Below are 17,696 nucleotides of genomic sequence, written 5' to 3'. Positions count from 1 at the left end.
AGTATTGCAGTAAACGGTCGTAGGGTCAGTATTGTAGTAAACGGTCGTAGGGTCAGTATTACCTGTAGTAAACGGTCGTAGGGTCAGTATTACCTGTAGTAAACGGTCGTAGGGTCAGTATTGTAGTAAACGGTCGTAGGGTCAGTATTGTAGTAAACGGTCGTAGGGTCAGTATTGTAGTAAACGGTCGTAGGGTCAGTATTACCTGTAGTAAACGGTCGTAGGGTCAGTATTGTAGTAAACGGTCGTAGGGTCAGTATTACCTGTAGTAAACGGTCATAGGGTCAGTATTACCTGTAGTAAACGGTCGTAGGGTCAGTATTACCTGTAGTAAACGGTCGTAGGGTCAGTATTGCAGTAAACGGTCGTAGGGTCAGTATTACCTGTAGTAAACAGTCGTAGGGTCAGTATTACCTGTAGTAAACGGTCGTAGGGTCAGTATTGCAGTAAACGGTCGTAGGGTCAGTATTACCTGTAGTAAACAGTCGTAGGGTCAGTATTACCTGTAGTAAACGGTCGTAGGGTCAGTATTGCAGTAAACGGTCGTAGGGTCAGTATTACCTGTAGTAAACAGTCGTAGGGTCAGTATTACCTGTAGTAAACGGTCGTAGGGTCAGTATTGTAGTAAACAGTCGTAGGGTCAGTATTACCTGTAGTAAACGGTCGTAGGGTCAGTATTGTAGTAAACGGTCATAGGGTCAGTATTACCTGTAGTAAACGGTCGTAGGGTCAGTATTACCTGTAGTAAACGGTCGTAGGGTCAGTATTGCAGTAAACGGTCGTAGGGTCAGTATTGTAGTAAACAGTCGTAGGGTCAGTATTACCTGTAGTAAACGGTCATAGGGTCAGTATTACCTGTAGTAAACGGTCGTAGGGTCAGTATTGTAGTAAACGGTCGTAGGGTCAGTATTGTAGTAAACGGTCGTAGGGTCAGTATTGTAGTAAACGGTCGTAGGGTCAGTATTGTAGTAAACGGTCGTAGGGTCAGTATTGCCTACAGTAAACGGTCGTAGGGTCAGTATTACCTACAGTAAACGGTCGTAGGGTCAGTATTACCTACAGTAAACGGTCGTAGGGTCAGTATTACCTACAGTAAACGGTCGTAGGGTCAGTATTACCTGTAGTAAACGGTCGTAGGGTCAGTATTACCTGTAGTAAACGGTCGTAGGGTCAGTATTGTAGTAAACGGTCGTAGGGTCAGTATTGTAGTAAACGGTCGTAGGGTCAGTATTGTAGTAAACGGTCGTAGGGTCAGTATTACCTGTAGTAAACGGTCGTAGGGTCAGTATTGTAGTAAACGGTCGTAGGGTCAGTATTGTAGTAAACGGTCGTAGGGTCAGTATTGTAGTAAACGGTCGTAGGGTCAGTATTACCTGTAGTAAACGGTCGTAGGGTCAGTATTGTAGTAAACGGTCGTAGGGTCAGTATTACCTGTAGTAAACGGTCGTAGGGTCAGTATTGTAGTAAACGGTCGTAGGGTCAGTATTACCTGTAGTAAACGGTCATAGGGTCAGTATTACCTGTAGTAAACGGTCGTAGGGTCAGTATTACCTGCAGTAAACGGTCGTAGGGTCAGTATTGTAGTAAACGGTCGTAGGGTCAGTATTACCTGCAGTAAACGGTCGTAGGGTCAGTATTACCTGTAGTAAACGGTCGTAGGGTCAGTATTGTAGTAAACGGTCGTAGGGTCAGTATTGTAGTAAACGGTCGTAGGGTCAGTATTACCTGTAGTAAACGGTCATAGGGTCAGTATTACCTGTAGTAAACGGTCGTAGGGTCAGTATTACCTGTAGTAAACGGTCGTAGGGTCAGTATTGTAGTAAACGGTCGTAGGGTCAGTATTACCTGTAGTAAACGGTCGTAGGGTCAGTATTGTAGTAAACGGTCGTAGGGTCAGTATTACCTGTAGTAAACGGTCGTAGGGTCAGTATTGTAGTAAACGGTCGTAGGGTCAGTATTACCTGTAGTAAACGGTCGTAGGGTCAGTATTACCTGTAGTAAACGGTCGTAGGGTCAGTATTGCAGTAAACGGTCGTAGGGTCAGTATTACCTGTAGTAAACAGTCGTAGGGTCAGTATTACCTGTAGTAAACGGTCGTAGGGTCAGTATTACCTGTAGTAAACGGTCGTAGGGTCAGTATTGCAGTAAACGGTCGTAGGGTCAGTATTACCTGTAGTAAACAGTCGTAGGGTCAGTATTACCTGTAGTAAACGGTCGTAGGGTCAGTATTGTAGTAAACAGTCGTAGGGTCAGTATTACCTGTAGTAAACGGTCGTAGGGTCAGTATTGTAGTAAACGGTCGTAGGGTCAGTATTGTAGTAAACGGTCGTAGGGTCAGTATTACCTGTAGTAAACGGTCGTAGGGTCAGTATTGTAGTAAACGGTCATAGGGTCAGTATTACCTGTAGTAAACGGTCGTAGGGTCAGTATTGTAGTAAACGGTCATAGGGTCAGTATTACCTGTAGTAAACGGTCGTAGGGTCAGTATTGTAGTAAACGGTCGTAGGGTCAGTATTGTAGTAAACAGTCGTAGGGTCAGTATTACCTGTAGTAAACGGTCGTAGGGTCAGTATTGTAGTAAACGGTCATAGGGTCAGTATTACCTGTAGTAAACGGTCGTAGGGTCAGTATTACCTGTAGTAAACAGTCGTAGGGTCAGTATTACCTGTAGTAAACGGTCGTAGGGTCAGTATTGCAGTAAACGGTCGTAGGGTCAGTATTGTAGTAAACAGTCGTAGGGTCAGTATTACCTGTAGTAAACGGTCGTAGGGTCAGTATTACCTGTAGTAAACGGTCGTAGGGTCAGTATTGCAGTAAACGGTCGTAGGGTCAGTATTGTAGTAAACGGTCGTAGGGTCAGTATTGCAGTAAACGGTCGTAGGGTCAGTATTGTAGTAAACGGTCGTAGGGTCAGTATTACCTGTAGTAAACGGTCATAGGGTCAGTATTACCTGTAGTAAACGGTCGTAGGGTCAGTATTACCTGTAGTAAACGGTCGTAGGGTCAGTATTGTAGTAAACGGTCGTAGGGTCAGTATTGTAGTAAACGGTCGTAGGGTCAGTATTGTAGTAAACGGTCGTAGGGTCAGTATTGCCTACAGTAAACGGTCGTAGGGTCAGTATTACCTACAGTAAACGGTCGTAGGGTCAGTATTACCTACAGTAAACGGTCGTAGGGTCAGTATTACCTACAGTAAACGGTCGTAGGGTCAGTATTACCTGTAGTAAACGGTCGTAGGGTCAGTATTACCTGTAGTAAACGGTCGTAGGGTCATTATTGTAGTAAACGGTCGTAGGGTCAGTATTACCTGCAGTAAACGGTCGTAGGGTCAGTATTGTAGTAAACGGTCGTAGGGTCAGTATTGTAGTAAACGGTCGTAGGGTCAGTATTACCTGTAGTAAACGGTCGTAGGGTCAGTATTGCCTGTAGTAAACGGTCGTAGGGTCAGTATTGTAGTAAACGGTCGTAGGGTCAGTATTGTAGTAAACGGTCGTAGGGTCAGTATTACCTGTAGTAAACGGTCGTAGGGTCAGTATTGCAGTAAACGGTCGTAGGGTCAGTATTACCTGTAGTAAACGGTCGTAGGGTCAGTATTGTAGTAAACGGTCGTAGGGTCAGTATTGTAGTAAACGGTCGTAGGGTCAGTATTGTAGTAAACGGTCGTAGGGTCAGTATTGCCTACAGTAAACGGTCGTAGGGTCAGTATTACCTACAGTAAACGGTCGTAGGGTCAGTATTACCTACAGTAAACGGTCGTAGGGTCAGTATTACCTACAGTAAACGGTCGTAGGGTCAGTATTACCTGTAGTAAACGGTCGTAGGGTCAGTATTACCTGTAGTAAACGGTCGTAGGGTCAGTATTGTAGTAAACGGTCGTAGGGTCAGTATTACCTGTAGTAAACGGTCGTAGGGTCAGTATTGTAGTAAACGGTCGTAGGGTCAGTATTACCTGTAGTAAACGGTCGTAGGGTCAGTATTGTAGTAAACGGTCGTAGGGTCAGTATTGTAGTAAACGGTCGTAGGGTCAGTATTGTAGTAAACGGTCGTAGGGTCAGTATTACCTGTAGTAAACGGTCGTAGGGTCAGTATTGTAGTAAACGGTCGTAGGGTCAGTATTGCAGTAAACGGTCGTAGGGTCAGTATTACCTGTAGTAAACGGTCATAGGGTCAGTATTACCTGTAGTAAACGGTCATAGGGTCAGTATTACCTGTAGTAAACGGTCGTAGGGTCAGTATTGTAGTAAACGGTCGTAGGGTCAGTATTGTAGTAAACGGTCGTAGGGTCAGTATTACCTGCAGTAAACGGTCGTAGGGTCAGTATTGTAGTAAACGGTCGTAGGGTCAGTATTACCTGTAGTAAACGGTCGTAGGGTCAGTATTGTAGTAAACGGTCGTAGGGTCAGTATTACCTGTAGTAAACGGTCGTAGGGTCAGTATTACCTGTAGTAAACGGTCGTAGGGTCAGTATTGTAGTAAACGGTCGTAGGGTCAGTATTACCTGTAGTAAACGGTCGTAGGGTCAGTATTGTAGTAAACGGTCGTAGGGTCAGTATTGTAGTAAACGGTCGTAGGGTCAGTATTACCTGCAGTAAACGGTCGTAGGGTCAGTATTGTAGTAAACGGTCGTAGGGTCAGTATTACCTGTAGTAAACAGTCGTAGGGTCAGTATTGTAGTAAACGGTCGTAGGGTCAGTATTGTAGTAAACGGTCGTAGGGTCAGTATTACCTGTAGTAAACAGTCGTAGGGTCAGTATTGTAGTAAACAGTCGTAGGGTCAGTATTGTAGTAAACGGTCGTAGGGTCAGTATTGTAGTAAACAGTCGTAGGGTCAGTATTACCTGTAGTAAACGGTCGTAGGGTCAGTATTGCAGTAAACGGTCGTAGGGTCAGTATTGTAGTAAACAGTCGTAGGGTCAGTATTACCTGTAGTAAACGGTCGTAGGGTCAGTATTACCTGTAGTAAACGGTCGTAGGGTCAGTATTACCTGTAGTAAACGGTCGTAGGGTCAGTATTACCTGTAGTAAACGGTCGTAGGGTCAGTATTGTAGTAAACGGTCGTAGGGTCAGTATTACCTGTAGTAAACGGTCGTAGGGTCAGTATTGCAGTAAACGGTCGTAGGGTCAGTATTACCTGTAGTAAACGGTCATAGGGTCAGTATTACCTGTAGTAAACGGTCGTAGGGTCAGTATTACCTGTAGTAAACGGTCGTAGGGTCAGTATTGTAGTAAACGGTCGTAGGGTCAGTATTACCTGTAGTAAACGGTCGTAGGGTCAGTATTGCAGTAAACGGTCGTAGGGTCAGTATTACCTGTAGTAAACGGTCGTAGGGTCAGTATTACCTGTAGTAAACGGTCGTAGGGTCAGTATTGTAGTAAACGGTCGTAGGGTCAGTATTGCAGTAAACGGTCGTAGGGTCAGTATTGTAGTAAACGGTCGTAGGGTCAGTATTATCTGTAGTAAACGGTCATAGGGTCAGTATTACCTGTAGTAAACGGTCGTAGGGTCAGTATTACCTGTAGTAAACGGTCGTAGGGTCAGTATTGTAGTAAACGGTCGTAGGGTCAGTATTGTAGTAAACGGTCGTAGGGTCAGTATTGTAGTAAACGGTCGTAGGGTCAGTATTGCCTACAGTAAACGGTCGTAGGGTCAGTATTACCTACAGTAAACGGTCGTAGGGTCAGTATTACCTACAGTAAACGGTCGTAGGGTCAGTATTACCTACAGTAAACGGTCGTAGGGTCAGTATTACCTGTAGTAAACGGTCGTAGGGTCAGTATTACCTGTAGTAAACGGTCGTAGGGTCATTATTGTAGTAAACGGTCGTAGGGTCAGTATTACCTGCAGTAAACGGTCGTAGGGTCAGTATTGTAGTAAACGGTCGTAGGGTCAGTATTACCTGTAGTAAACGGTCGTAGGGTCAGTATTGTAGTAAACGGTCGTAGGGTCAGTATTACCTGTAGTAAACGGTCGTAGGGTCAGTATTGTAGTAAACGGTCGTAGGGTCAGTATTACCTGTAGTAAACAGTCGTAGGGTCAGTATTACCTGTAGTAAACGGTCGTAGGGTCAGTATTACCTGTAGTAAACGGTAGGGCTGCAACTAACGATTAATTTCATAATCGATTCATCGGCCGATTATTTAAACGATGAATCGATTAATCGGATTATGGCACCTTTTTGCAATTACTTAAAAAAATTATCTTCAAATTATTTTAGGCATGTTGTAACTAACAATAAAGACAATAAAAATGAATACTCATTCAAAATTAATATTTTACCCCCTTTTTTATCCAATTTGATTTCATTGCCATTCCTACTTGTAATGATACTGTAATCTGTAATGTTGACCGTGTATAGCTGACTGTCTCTTTCCATTTCTATCTCTGGGACCCCAATTTGTATTTATTTATTTCTATGGTAAAATCAATTGTGAGTCCATTTGGTTCCATTTTTGCACTCTCTGTTACAGACCCTTTAGGGTCCACTTGGTTTACTTCCTAACTATCTATAATGTAGCTGGAACTCCTACTATGAGAACCACTGTCCTACACAGTCTGTGTGGACACGCATGCACGCACACAGTCACACACACACACACACACACACACAGTGCACACAAGTTACAAGTATAGCTAGCTGATAGGGGAAACCGTTCTTATAGCAGCCATATTGGCATGTTCTCTAGGGTCTAGGCTCTAGTATCACATATTGCTAAAGTTAAACAGCACTGAATAAATCATTAAGCAAAAACGTTCACTTCACGGAGATTTTTGCCCTGTGCCCACTTCAATGCGCTGCTGTGATTACACAGGTGGAACAAATGAGGAGCTAACGATCGTTAGCAAGCTACACTACACTACAAGCTATAGTGCTCGTCGTAGACAGCCTGCAAGCTCACAGATTCAGACATTGTGGAGCATTTTTTGTCATAAGACAAACAAATATGGACAGTGGCCGTGCTCACAAATGCCATGTTTTGGGACCAGTTTGGGGCATTTTGCAAGCAGATCATCGCAGCCACAGAGCTGACGCTCTCCCTCTCTGTGTGTGTGTGTGTGGGGGAGACTGAAGTTAGTTGGGAGAGAGAGGGGTAGATGCGGACCGGGCGCTCTGGTCACGTTCAAGACAATATTGTGGGTGCGTTTGGAAATGCACACCGGGAGCGCACTCGCCTATTAGTTTGCATTGCACAGTGCGCTCAGTGCGCTATTTCCGAACGCGCCCTGTGTTGTGTTTATACCGACCCGTTGCATATTGTTCGTTCAGCCTAGTGCCGTTACGGAACGGTAAAAAGAAAGCAGCTTTACTACATTTTAATGTTGGAAAACACCCGCGATAATAATCGATAAGATAATTCGTTGGCAACGAATTTAATTATCGATTTTTATCGATTTAATCGATTCGTTGTTGCAGCCTTAGTAAACGGTCATAGGGTCAGTATTACCTGTAGTAAACGGTCGTAGGGTCAGTATTACCTGTAGTAAACGGTCGTAGGGTCAGTATTACCTGTAGTAAACGGTCGTAGGGTCAGTATTACCTGCAGTAAACGGTCGTAGGGTCTGACCCCGGCCAGGTGGGCGGGGCCGTCAGGACGGATCATGTTGACAAACACGCCTTTCTCCAGGAGGCCGTCGGACACGCTGAACCCAAAGTCACCGTCCCTGTGCACGGTCACCTACACACACACACACACACACACACACACACACACACACACACACACACACACACACACACACACACACACACACACACACACACACACACACACACACACACACACACACACACACACACACACACACACACACACACACACACACACACACACACACACAATCAACTTGTGTAGAAAATCTACAGAAATTGTGTTTGCTGCTGCCCACTAACCCTAACCCTTAACTGAGGACTTTGATTAATTTCTTGTGCTGCAGTTTTATAACTTTAACTTTGTCCTGAGCGGTCGTGTTACCGTACCACACTGTGATACAGTCCTGAGCGGTCGTGTTACCGTACCACACTGTGATACAGCCAGTTAAGACACTTTACATTATACAGCGATAAACGTTCACTAGTCCTTTTGTACTCAGAAAGTACAGTCGCTGCTGCGCCTTCTTGAGGATGTACTCGTTGTGACCATGTGACCATGTGTCTGTGATGTGTGACCATGTGAATGTGTCTGTGATGTGTGACCATGTGAATGTGTCTGTGATGTGTGACCATGTGAATGTGTCTGTGATATGCCCAGTAATTTAAAGTTATCAACTATGTCGACAGATGATCAATCAATAACCAATAAATCACAGACTAGTCAACAGGCAGTTCTGACCAATCAATCTCTACCTGTGCTCAAACGACCATGACAGCACAATCACCATGTAAAATAAATCAGCTTTGCTAAATGTGGCTTCAAATGTTTTGAAGTTCTACCTAATATCCCAATTACAATGAGCTAGATTGAGCTAACGGTTAAGTTACTTCTCTCTTTGTTCAGTTTGGGGGGAAAGAAATAGAGATGGAACTCGATAACAAATGTATTGAGTACCCGGTATCAATAAGCTTTGGGCTTATCCAGTACCCGGTATCAATAAGCTTTGGGCTTATCCAGTACCCGGTATCAATAAGCTTTGGGCTTATCCAGTACCCGGTATCAATAAGCTTTGGGCTTATCCAGTAACCGGTATCAATAAGCTTTGGGCTTATCCAGTACCCGGTATCAATAAGCTTTGGGTTTATCCAGTACCCGGTATCGATAAGCTTTGGGCTTATCCAGTACCCGGTATCAAGCTTTGGGCTTATCCAGTACCCGGTATCGATAAGCTTTGGGCTTATCCAGTACCCGGTATCGATAAGCTTTGGGCTTATCAAGCGCGTGCGTGCGTGCGTGCGTGCGTGCGTGCGTAGACAACACAGTCCCGTGGCGGTACCTTGTGGAGCTCCAGGGCTGTCGGGGAGAACACCTCCTCTTTGACCCTGTTGTTCAGCCTGGCCTTGGCCTCATGGTGGCGCTGTCCCCTCTGAACGGGGCTGGTCAGTACAGAGTCATCAGACCTGCTCTCGTCCAGGTAGAGGCTCAGAGTGCTGCCTGTCATGGAGGCCTGGAACCAATCACAGATGAGTTTACTAAAACTAAGATGAAAAATGTTTGTCGACTACCTTTTTTCACTGACAAAAACAAATGGAAACTAAATGAAAACCAAGCTACGATGACTAAAACTAAGACTAAATATACTGACAATTTCGTCAACAAATAAAAACTAGACTAAAATGTTAGGAAGGGACTAGTGGACAAGATATCCAGTATAAGTCATTTTACACTTGGTTGCATGCTGAAAATAGCCGATCTACAAGCTCACAACGCGTCGCAACGCAAGTGTAAAAACACTCATTACGACGGCATCAAGACCCGCCAAAATACATTTTAGTCGACTAAATCAACTAGATTTAGTCGACTAAATCTTATGACATTTAGTCGACTAAAACTAGACTAAACACTAAGACATTCCAGGTGACTAAAATGTGACTAAAACTTAATGAAGTTTCAGTCCAAAGACTATGACTAAACTAAAATAGAAATTTGCTGCCAAAAACAACACTGGAACAAATCACAGATGAGTTTACCCAGAGCGGACATTGTTTTATGGACAAACATGACCATAGATTTGTACATTATCTGTGAAAATGCTAAAAGAAAAGCCAGCAATTTTCAACAAATGAAAAATCAATCAATACATCAAAAGCAGTGCTGTGATTGGTGGGTTTGTACGCAGTGCTGTTATTGGTGGGTTGTACGTACCTCCAGCTCCCTGAGGATCAAAAGCAGTGCTGTGATTGGTGGGCTGTTCGTAGTGCTGTGATTGGTGGGTTTGTACGTACCTCCAGCTCCCTGAGGATCTCCGATTGGCCGCAGGTCTCCAGGTCCTGCAGGGCCTGGGACCAGAAGCTATCGTCTCCATGGCAACGAGGGGGCGGGCTGACGAATCTAACCAATAACATGACAGAGGAGGCGGGCCTTAGAGAGGGAGGTGCTGCTGCCTACAAAGCACCATGGGTAATGGAGTTTGTGTTTTGTTTTGTGTTGTCGGGGTCGGTCGGAAATGACGGAAAAAATAAAGTCCTTTGAAAAAAATGAAGAAGAAAAAAAAACTCTCCACAATGCTTATTGTAATCCTCTCATTCGTGGCAGAGTGGTCCTCTAGATTAAAGCCTTTAAAAGCAGTTCATGTTCTCTCTGTTTTTAACAAAAGGTCACCTCCAGGGGCGGCGGTGGCTCAGGGGTAGAGTGCCTGGATGGTAACCGTAAGGTTGCCAGTTCGAACCCGGGCTCCCCCAGAGTTACTGTCGAAGTGTCCTTGAGCAAGACACTGAACCCCTAATTGCTCCCGATGTGCTAGTTGGTGCCTTGCATGGTTTCCGCTGCCATCGGTGTGTGAATGTGTGTGTGAATGGGTGAATGTAATGCACAGTCTCTGTAAAGCGCCTTGGATAAAGGCGCTATGTAAATGGACCATTTACCATTTACCATTTTACCTTCAAAAAGGTGGAATTAGAGGCAAGTGAAACAAAGTCAAGCGTGAAGTGACAGACACAGACGGACGAGAGTTTTTGGTGTCGACATGAGAAGAGTTTTTGGTGTATTCATGAGAAGAGTTTTTGGTGTATTCATGAGAAGAGTTTTTGGTGCATTCATGAGAAGAGTTTTTGGTGTATTCATGAGAAGAGTTTTTGGTGTATTCATGAGAAGAGTTTTTGGTGTATTCATGAGAAGAGTTTTTGGTGTATTCATGAGAAGAGTTTTTGGTGTATTCATGAGAAGAGTTTTTGGTGTATTCATGAGAAGCAACACAACACGTATAGTTCTATAGATGTGGAAAAAAAAACACCTGGTGGTTTGACGTTAATAAAGCAGATGAGACACAGAATACCTGAGAAAGAGAAGAAAATGAGAGATAGCAAAGAGTACAAAACAACATGGAACCATAAGTAGTAACACCAGAAGACAACATGGAACGATAAGGCAACATGTGACTAAATTTGACTGAGGGACTGCCATTGGATTTTTTTTAATTTTCGTTTTATGAAAGCAGGGAATCATAGCTTCAAATTGACATATTGGTTGTTCAGTTTGACCCTACAGTTTTGGAGATATGGCTTATAGAGTAATGTCTTGCAGAGAAACAGCGAGTTGAGAAAACAGGAGAAAACAGCGAGTTGAGAAAACAGGAGAAAACATGTCTTCTGTGGTCTCTAACATTACACCTAGCTACATGTTTAAGCATTTATCTCATATTTACATGTCTTCTGTGGACTCTAACATTACACCTAGCTACATGTTTAAGCATTTATTTCATATTTACATGTCTTCTGTGGTCTCTAACATTACACCTAGCTACATGTTTAAGCATTTGTTTCATATTTACATGTCTTCTGTGGTCTCTAACATTACACCTAGCTACATGTTTAAGCATTTATTTCATATTTAAATGTCGATTTCAGCTCTGACACTTATTTCAGACATGCTCTAGTGTGTGAAGAGTCTGCCTGTGCTATCAACTCATTTTGAAAAAAAAGGTTTTTCTCCTCTGATGAAAAGTTGGAGTTTGCGCGATGGCAGGGTCTCAGTCAAATCTGGTCACACATGACAAGGAAAGAAAGTCATAATTCTAGTTTCAACGTTTGAATTAAAGTAGACAAGAAATGCAACACATCTGACATTTCCTTTGATATTTGAGCTGGCATTTGGACTTAGGCTACTCTGTAAACAAAGAGATGCAAAAATACTTTGATAAGACTCACTGATAAGAAACATGTATAAGAATGTCAATGTCGGGCAGAAACCTCCTATCTCCATATTCTAGCTAGACAACTTTTTATCTTTTAATTAAATTAACACTACAGATTTACATAAAGGCATCAAAAGTAGCAGATCCACAAGCTCAAAGAAAATGTGCTTTTGATGCTTTTGGTCATAATGAGGTTCGCAGTTTCCACCCGACAGACACTGAGAGTAACAGTAATGTCCAGCCCCTCCCCCACTAACACTGAGAGTAACAGTAATGTCCAGCCCCTCCCCCACTAACACTGAGAGTAGCAGTAATGTCCAGCCCCTCCCCCACTAACACTGAGAGTAGCAGTAATGTCCAGCCCCTCCCCCACTAACACTGAGAGTAGCAGTAATGTCCAGAGACTCACCCACTAACACTGAGAGTAGCAGTAATGTCCAGCCCCTCCCCCACTAACACTGAGAGTAGCAGTAATGTCCAGAGACTCACCCACTAACACTGAGAGTAGCAGTAATGCCCAGCCCCTCCCCCACTAACACTGAGAGTAGCAGTAATGTCCAGCCCCTCCCCCACTAACACTGAGAGTAGCAGTAATGTCCAGAGACTCACCCACTAACACTGAGAGTAGCAGTAATGTCCAGCCCCTCCCCCACTAACACTGAGAGTAGCAGTAATGTCCAGAGACTCACCCACTAACACTGAGAGTAGCAGTAATGCCCAGCCCCTCCCCCACTAACACTGAGAGTAGCAGTAATGTCCAGCCCCTCCCCCACTAACACTGAGAGTAGCAGTAATGTCCAGAGACTCACCCACTAACACTGAGAGTAGCAGTAATGTCCAGCCCCTCCCCCACTAACACTGAGAGTAACAGTAATGTCCAGAGACTCACCCACTAACACTGAGAGTAACAGTAATGCCCAGAGACTCACCCACTAACACTGAGAGTAACAGTAATGTCCAGCCCCTCCCCCACTAACACAGAGTAACAGTAATGTCCAGAGACTCACCCACTAACACTGAGAGTAGCAGTAATGTCCAGAGACTCACCCACTAACACTGAGAGTAGCAGTAATGTCCAGCCCCTCCCCCACTAACACTGAGAGTAACAGTAATGTCCAGCCCCTCCCCCACTAACACTGAGAGTAACAGTAATGTCCAGAGACTCACCCACTAACACTGAGAGTAGCAGTAATGTCCAGCCCCTCCCCCACTAACACTGAGAGTAACAGTAATGTCCAGAGACTCACCCACTAACACTGAGAGTAGCAGTAATGTCCAGCCCCTCCCCCACTAACACTGAGAGTAACAGTAATGTCCAGAGACTCACCCACTAACACTGAGAGTAGCAGTAATGTCCAGCCCCTCCCCCACTAACACAGAGTAACAGTAATGTCCAGAGACTCACCCACTAACACTGAGAGTAGCAGTAATGTCCAGAGACTCACCCACTAACACTGAGAGTAGCAGTAATGTCCAGCCCCTCCCCCACTAACACTGAGAGTAACAGTAATGTCCAGCCCCTCCCCCACTAACACTGAGAGTAACAGTAATGTCCAGAGACTCACCCACTAACACTGAGAGTAGCAGTAATGTCCAGCCCCTCCCCCACTAACACTGAGAGTAACAGTAATGTCCAGAGACTCACCCACTAACACTGAGAGTAGCAGTAATGTCCAGCCCCTCCCCCACTAACACTGAGAGTAACAGTAATGTCCAGAGACTCACCCACTAACACTGAGAGTAGCAGTAATGTCCAGCCCCTCCCCCACTAACACTGAGAGTAACAGTAATGTCCACCCACTAACACCGAGAGTAACAGTAATGTCCACCCACTAACACTGAGAGTAACAGTAATGCCCACTTACTAACACTGAGAGTAGCAGTAATGTCCAGAGACTCACCCACTAACACTGAGAGTAACAGTAATGTCCACCCACTAACACTGAGAGTAACAGTGATTCCCACTTACTAACACTGAGAGTAACAGTAATGTCCAGAGACTCACCCACTAACACTGAGAGTAACAGTAATGTCCACCCACTAACACTGAGAGTAACAGTAATGTCCACCCACTAACACTGAGAGTAACAGTAATGCCCACTTACTAACACTGAGAGTAACAGTAATGTACAGAGACTCACCCACTAACACTGAGAGTAACAGTAATGTCCAGAGACTCACCCACTAACACTGAGAGTAACAGTAATGTCCAGAGACTCACCCACTAACACTGAGAGTAGCAGTAATGTCCAGAGACTCACCCACTAACACTGAGAGTAGCAGTAATGTCCAGAGACTCACCCACTAACACTGAGAGTAGCAGTAATGTCGAGAGACTCACCCACTAACACTGAGAGTAGCAGTAATGTCCAGAGACTCACCCACTAACACTGAGAGTAACAGTAATGTCCACCCACTAACACTGAGAGTAACAGTAATGTCCAGAGACTCACCCAGGTGACTTGTCCCATTCCTCCTCTGTGTAGGATCCATCGTAGAGGCCTGTGTGGTGACCATGGGACAGACCCTGGTGGGACAGACTCCCCTGGGGGCCCTCGTAGAGGCCAGCATGGTGACCGCCGTGGGACAGACCCCCCTGGGGGCCCTCGTAGAGGCCAGCATGGTGACCGCCGTGGGACAGACCCCCCTGGGGGCCCTCGTAGAGGCCAGCATGGTGACCGCCGTGGGACAGACCCCCCTGGGGGCCCTCGTAGAGGCCAGCATGGTGACCGCCGTGGGACAGACCCCCCTGGGGGCCCTCGTAGAGACCCGTGTGGTGACCGCCGTGGGAGCCGGCGTTGGGCTGGCCTCCTCTGTGTTTCGTTCGCCGCCACTCGTTTGGGTTGAGGGTCATGTGGTCTTGTGGTGCTTTGTGGAGATACGTCCCTGAAGAACAAATACATGAAACAATGTTTAAGACCAGAGATATGTCCCTGAAGAACAAATACATGAAACAATGTTTAAGACCAGAGATATGTCCCTGAAGAACAAATACATGAAACAATGTTTAAGACCAGAGATATGTCCCTGAAGAACAAATACATGAAACAATGTTTAAGACCAGAGATATGTCCCTGAAGAACAAATACATGAAACAATGTTTAAGACCAGAGATATGTCCCTGAAGAACAAATACATGAAACAATGTTTAAGACCAGAGATATGTCCCTGAAGAACAATACATGAAACAATGTTTAAGACCAGAGATATGTCCCTGAAGAACAAATACATAAAACAATGTTTAAGACCAGAGATATGTCCCTGAAGAACAAATACATAAAACAATGTTTAAGACCAGAGATATGTCCCTGAAGAACAAATACATGAAACAATGTTTAAGACCAGAGATATGTCCCTGAAGAACAAATACATGAAACAATGTTTAAGACCAGAGATATGTCCCTGAAGAACAAATACATGAAACAATGTTTAAGACCAGAGATATGTCCCTGAAGAACAATACATGAAACAATGTTTAAGACCAGAGATACGTCCCTGAAGAACAAATACATGAAACAATGTTTAAGACCAGAGATATGTCCCTGAAGAACAAATACATGAAACAATGTTTAAGACCAGAGATATGTCCCTGGAGAACAAATACATGAAACAATGTTTAAGACCAGAGATATGTCCCTGAAGAACAAATACATAAAACAATGTTTAAGACCAGAGATATGTCCCTGAAGAACAAATACATGAAACAATGTTTAAGACCAGAGATATGTCCCTGAAGAACAAATACATAAAACAATGCTTAAGACCAGAGATATGTCCCTGGAGAACAAATACATGAAACAATGTTTAAGACCAGATATATGTCCCTGAAGAACAATACATGAAACAATGTTTAAGACCAGATATATGTCCCTGGAGAACAATACATGAAACAATGTTTAAGACCAGAGATATGTCCCTGAAGAACAAATACATGAAACAATGTTTAAGACCAGAGATATGTCCCTGAAGAACAAATACATAAAACAATGTTTAAGACCAGAGATATGTCCCTGAAGAACAAATACATGAAACAATGTTTAAGACCAGAGATATGTCCCTGAAGAACAAATACATGAAACAATGTTTAAGACCAGAGATATATCCCTGAAGAACAAATACATGAAACAATGCTTAAGACCAGAGATATGTCCCTGAAGAACAATACATGAAACAATGTTTAAGACCAGAGATATGTCCCTGAAGAACAAATACATGAAACAATGTTTAAGACCAGAGATATGTCCCTGAAGAACAATACATGAAACAATGTTTAAGACCAGAGATATGTCCCTGAAGAACAATACATGAAACAATGCTTAAGACCAGAGATATGTCCCTGAAGAACAATACATGAAACAATGCTTAAGACCAGAGATATGTCCCTGAAGAACAATACATGAAACAATGCTTAAGACCAGAGATATGTCCCTGAAGAACAAATACATGAAACAATGTTTAAGACCAGAGATATGTCCCTGAAGAACAAATACATGAAACAATGTTTAAGACCAGAGATATGTCCCTGAAGAACAAATATATAAAACAATGTTTAAGACCAGAGATATGTCCCTGAAGAACAAATATATAAAACAATGTTTAAGACCAGAGATATGTCCCTGAAGAACAAATACATGAAACAATGTTTAAGACCAGAGATATGTCCCTGAAGAACAAATACATGAAACAATGTTTAAGACCAGAGATATGTCCCTGAAGAACAAATACATAAAACAATGCTTAAGACCAGAGATATGTCCCTGAAGAACAAATACATGAAACAATGTTTAAGACCAGAGATATGTCCCTGAAGAACAAATACATGAAACAATGTTTAAGACCAGAGATATGTCCCTGAAGAACAAATATATAAAACAATGTTTAAGACCAGAGATATGTCCCTGAAGAACAAATATATAAAACAATGTTTAAGACCAGAGATATGTCCCTGAAGAACAAATACATGAAACAATGTTTAAGACCAGAGATATGTCCCTGAAGAACAAATACATGAAACAATGTTTAAGACCAGAGATATGTCCCTGAAGAACAAATACATAAAACAATGCTTAAGACCAGAGATATGTCCCTGAAGAACAAATACATTAAACAATGTTTAAGACCAGAGATATGTCCCTGAAGAACAATACATTAAACAATGTTTAAGACCAGAGATATGTCCCTGAAGAACAAATACATGAAACAATGTTTAAGACCAGAGATATGTCCCTGGAGAACAAATACATGAAACAATGTTTAAGACCAGAGATATGTCCCTGAAGAACAAATACATGAAACAATGTTTAAGACCAGAGATATGTCCCTGAAGAACAAATACATGAAACAATGTTTAAGACCAGAGATATGTCCCTGAAGAACAATACATGAAACAATGTTTAAGACCAGAGATATGTCCCTGAAGAACAAATACATGAAACAATGTTTAAGACCAGAGATATGTCCCTGAAGAACAAATACATGAAACAATGTTTAAGACCAGAGATATGTCCCTGAAGAACAAATACATGAAACAATGTTTAAGACCAGAGATATGTCCCTGAAGAACAATACATGAAACAATGTTTAAGACCAGAGATATGTCCCTGAAGAACAATACATGAAACAATGTTTAAGACCAGAGATATGTCCCTGAAGAACAATACATGAAACAATGTTTAAGACCAGAGATATGTCCCTGAAGAACAAATACATGAAACAATGTTTAAGACCAGAGATATGTCCCTGAAGAACAAATACATGAAACAATGCTTAAGACCAGAGATATGTCCCTGAAGAACAATACATGAAACAATGTTTAAGACCAGAGATATGTCCCTGAAGAACAATACATGAAACAATGTTTAAGACCAGAGATATGTCCCTGGAGAACAAATACATGAAACAATGTTTAAGACC

The 17,696-nt window shown here is 43.2% G+C and overlaps 1 protein-coding gene across 1 annotated transcript in view; it reads right to left on the bottom strand.

Annotated features, from left to right (window-relative positions):
• Positions 1 to 17,696, bottom strand: part of LOC310862176 (glutamate receptor-interacting protein 2-like) — a gene marked incomplete at its 5' end in the record, with an annotated part of 122,898 nt that overhangs the window by 23,563 nt on the left and 81,639 nt on the right. The window contains 5 exons of the mRNA XM_083769909.1: positions 7,538 to 7,675; positions 8,928 to 9,098; positions 9,877 to 10,035; positions 10,919 to 10,925; positions 14,237 to 14,669. Coding sequence (XP_083626035.1) covers positions 7,538 to 7,675; positions 8,928 to 9,098; positions 9,877 to 10,035; positions 10,919 to 10,925; positions 14,237 to 14,669 — 908 coding nt within the window. The remainder of the gene's footprint in view (positions 1 to 7,537; positions 7,676 to 8,927; positions 9,099 to 9,876; positions 10,036 to 10,918; positions 10,926 to 14,236; positions 14,670 to 17,696) is intronic.

Source organism: Protomyctophum parallelum, assembly GCF_964188405.1.
Source record: "Protomyctophum parallelum genome assembly, chromosome: 7".
NCBI classification, from domain to species: Eukaryota; Metazoa; Chordata; class Actinopteri; order Myctophiformes; family Myctophidae; genus Protomyctophum; species Protomyctophum parallelum.
This window is presented reverse-complemented; position numbering and strand designations above follow the sequence as displayed.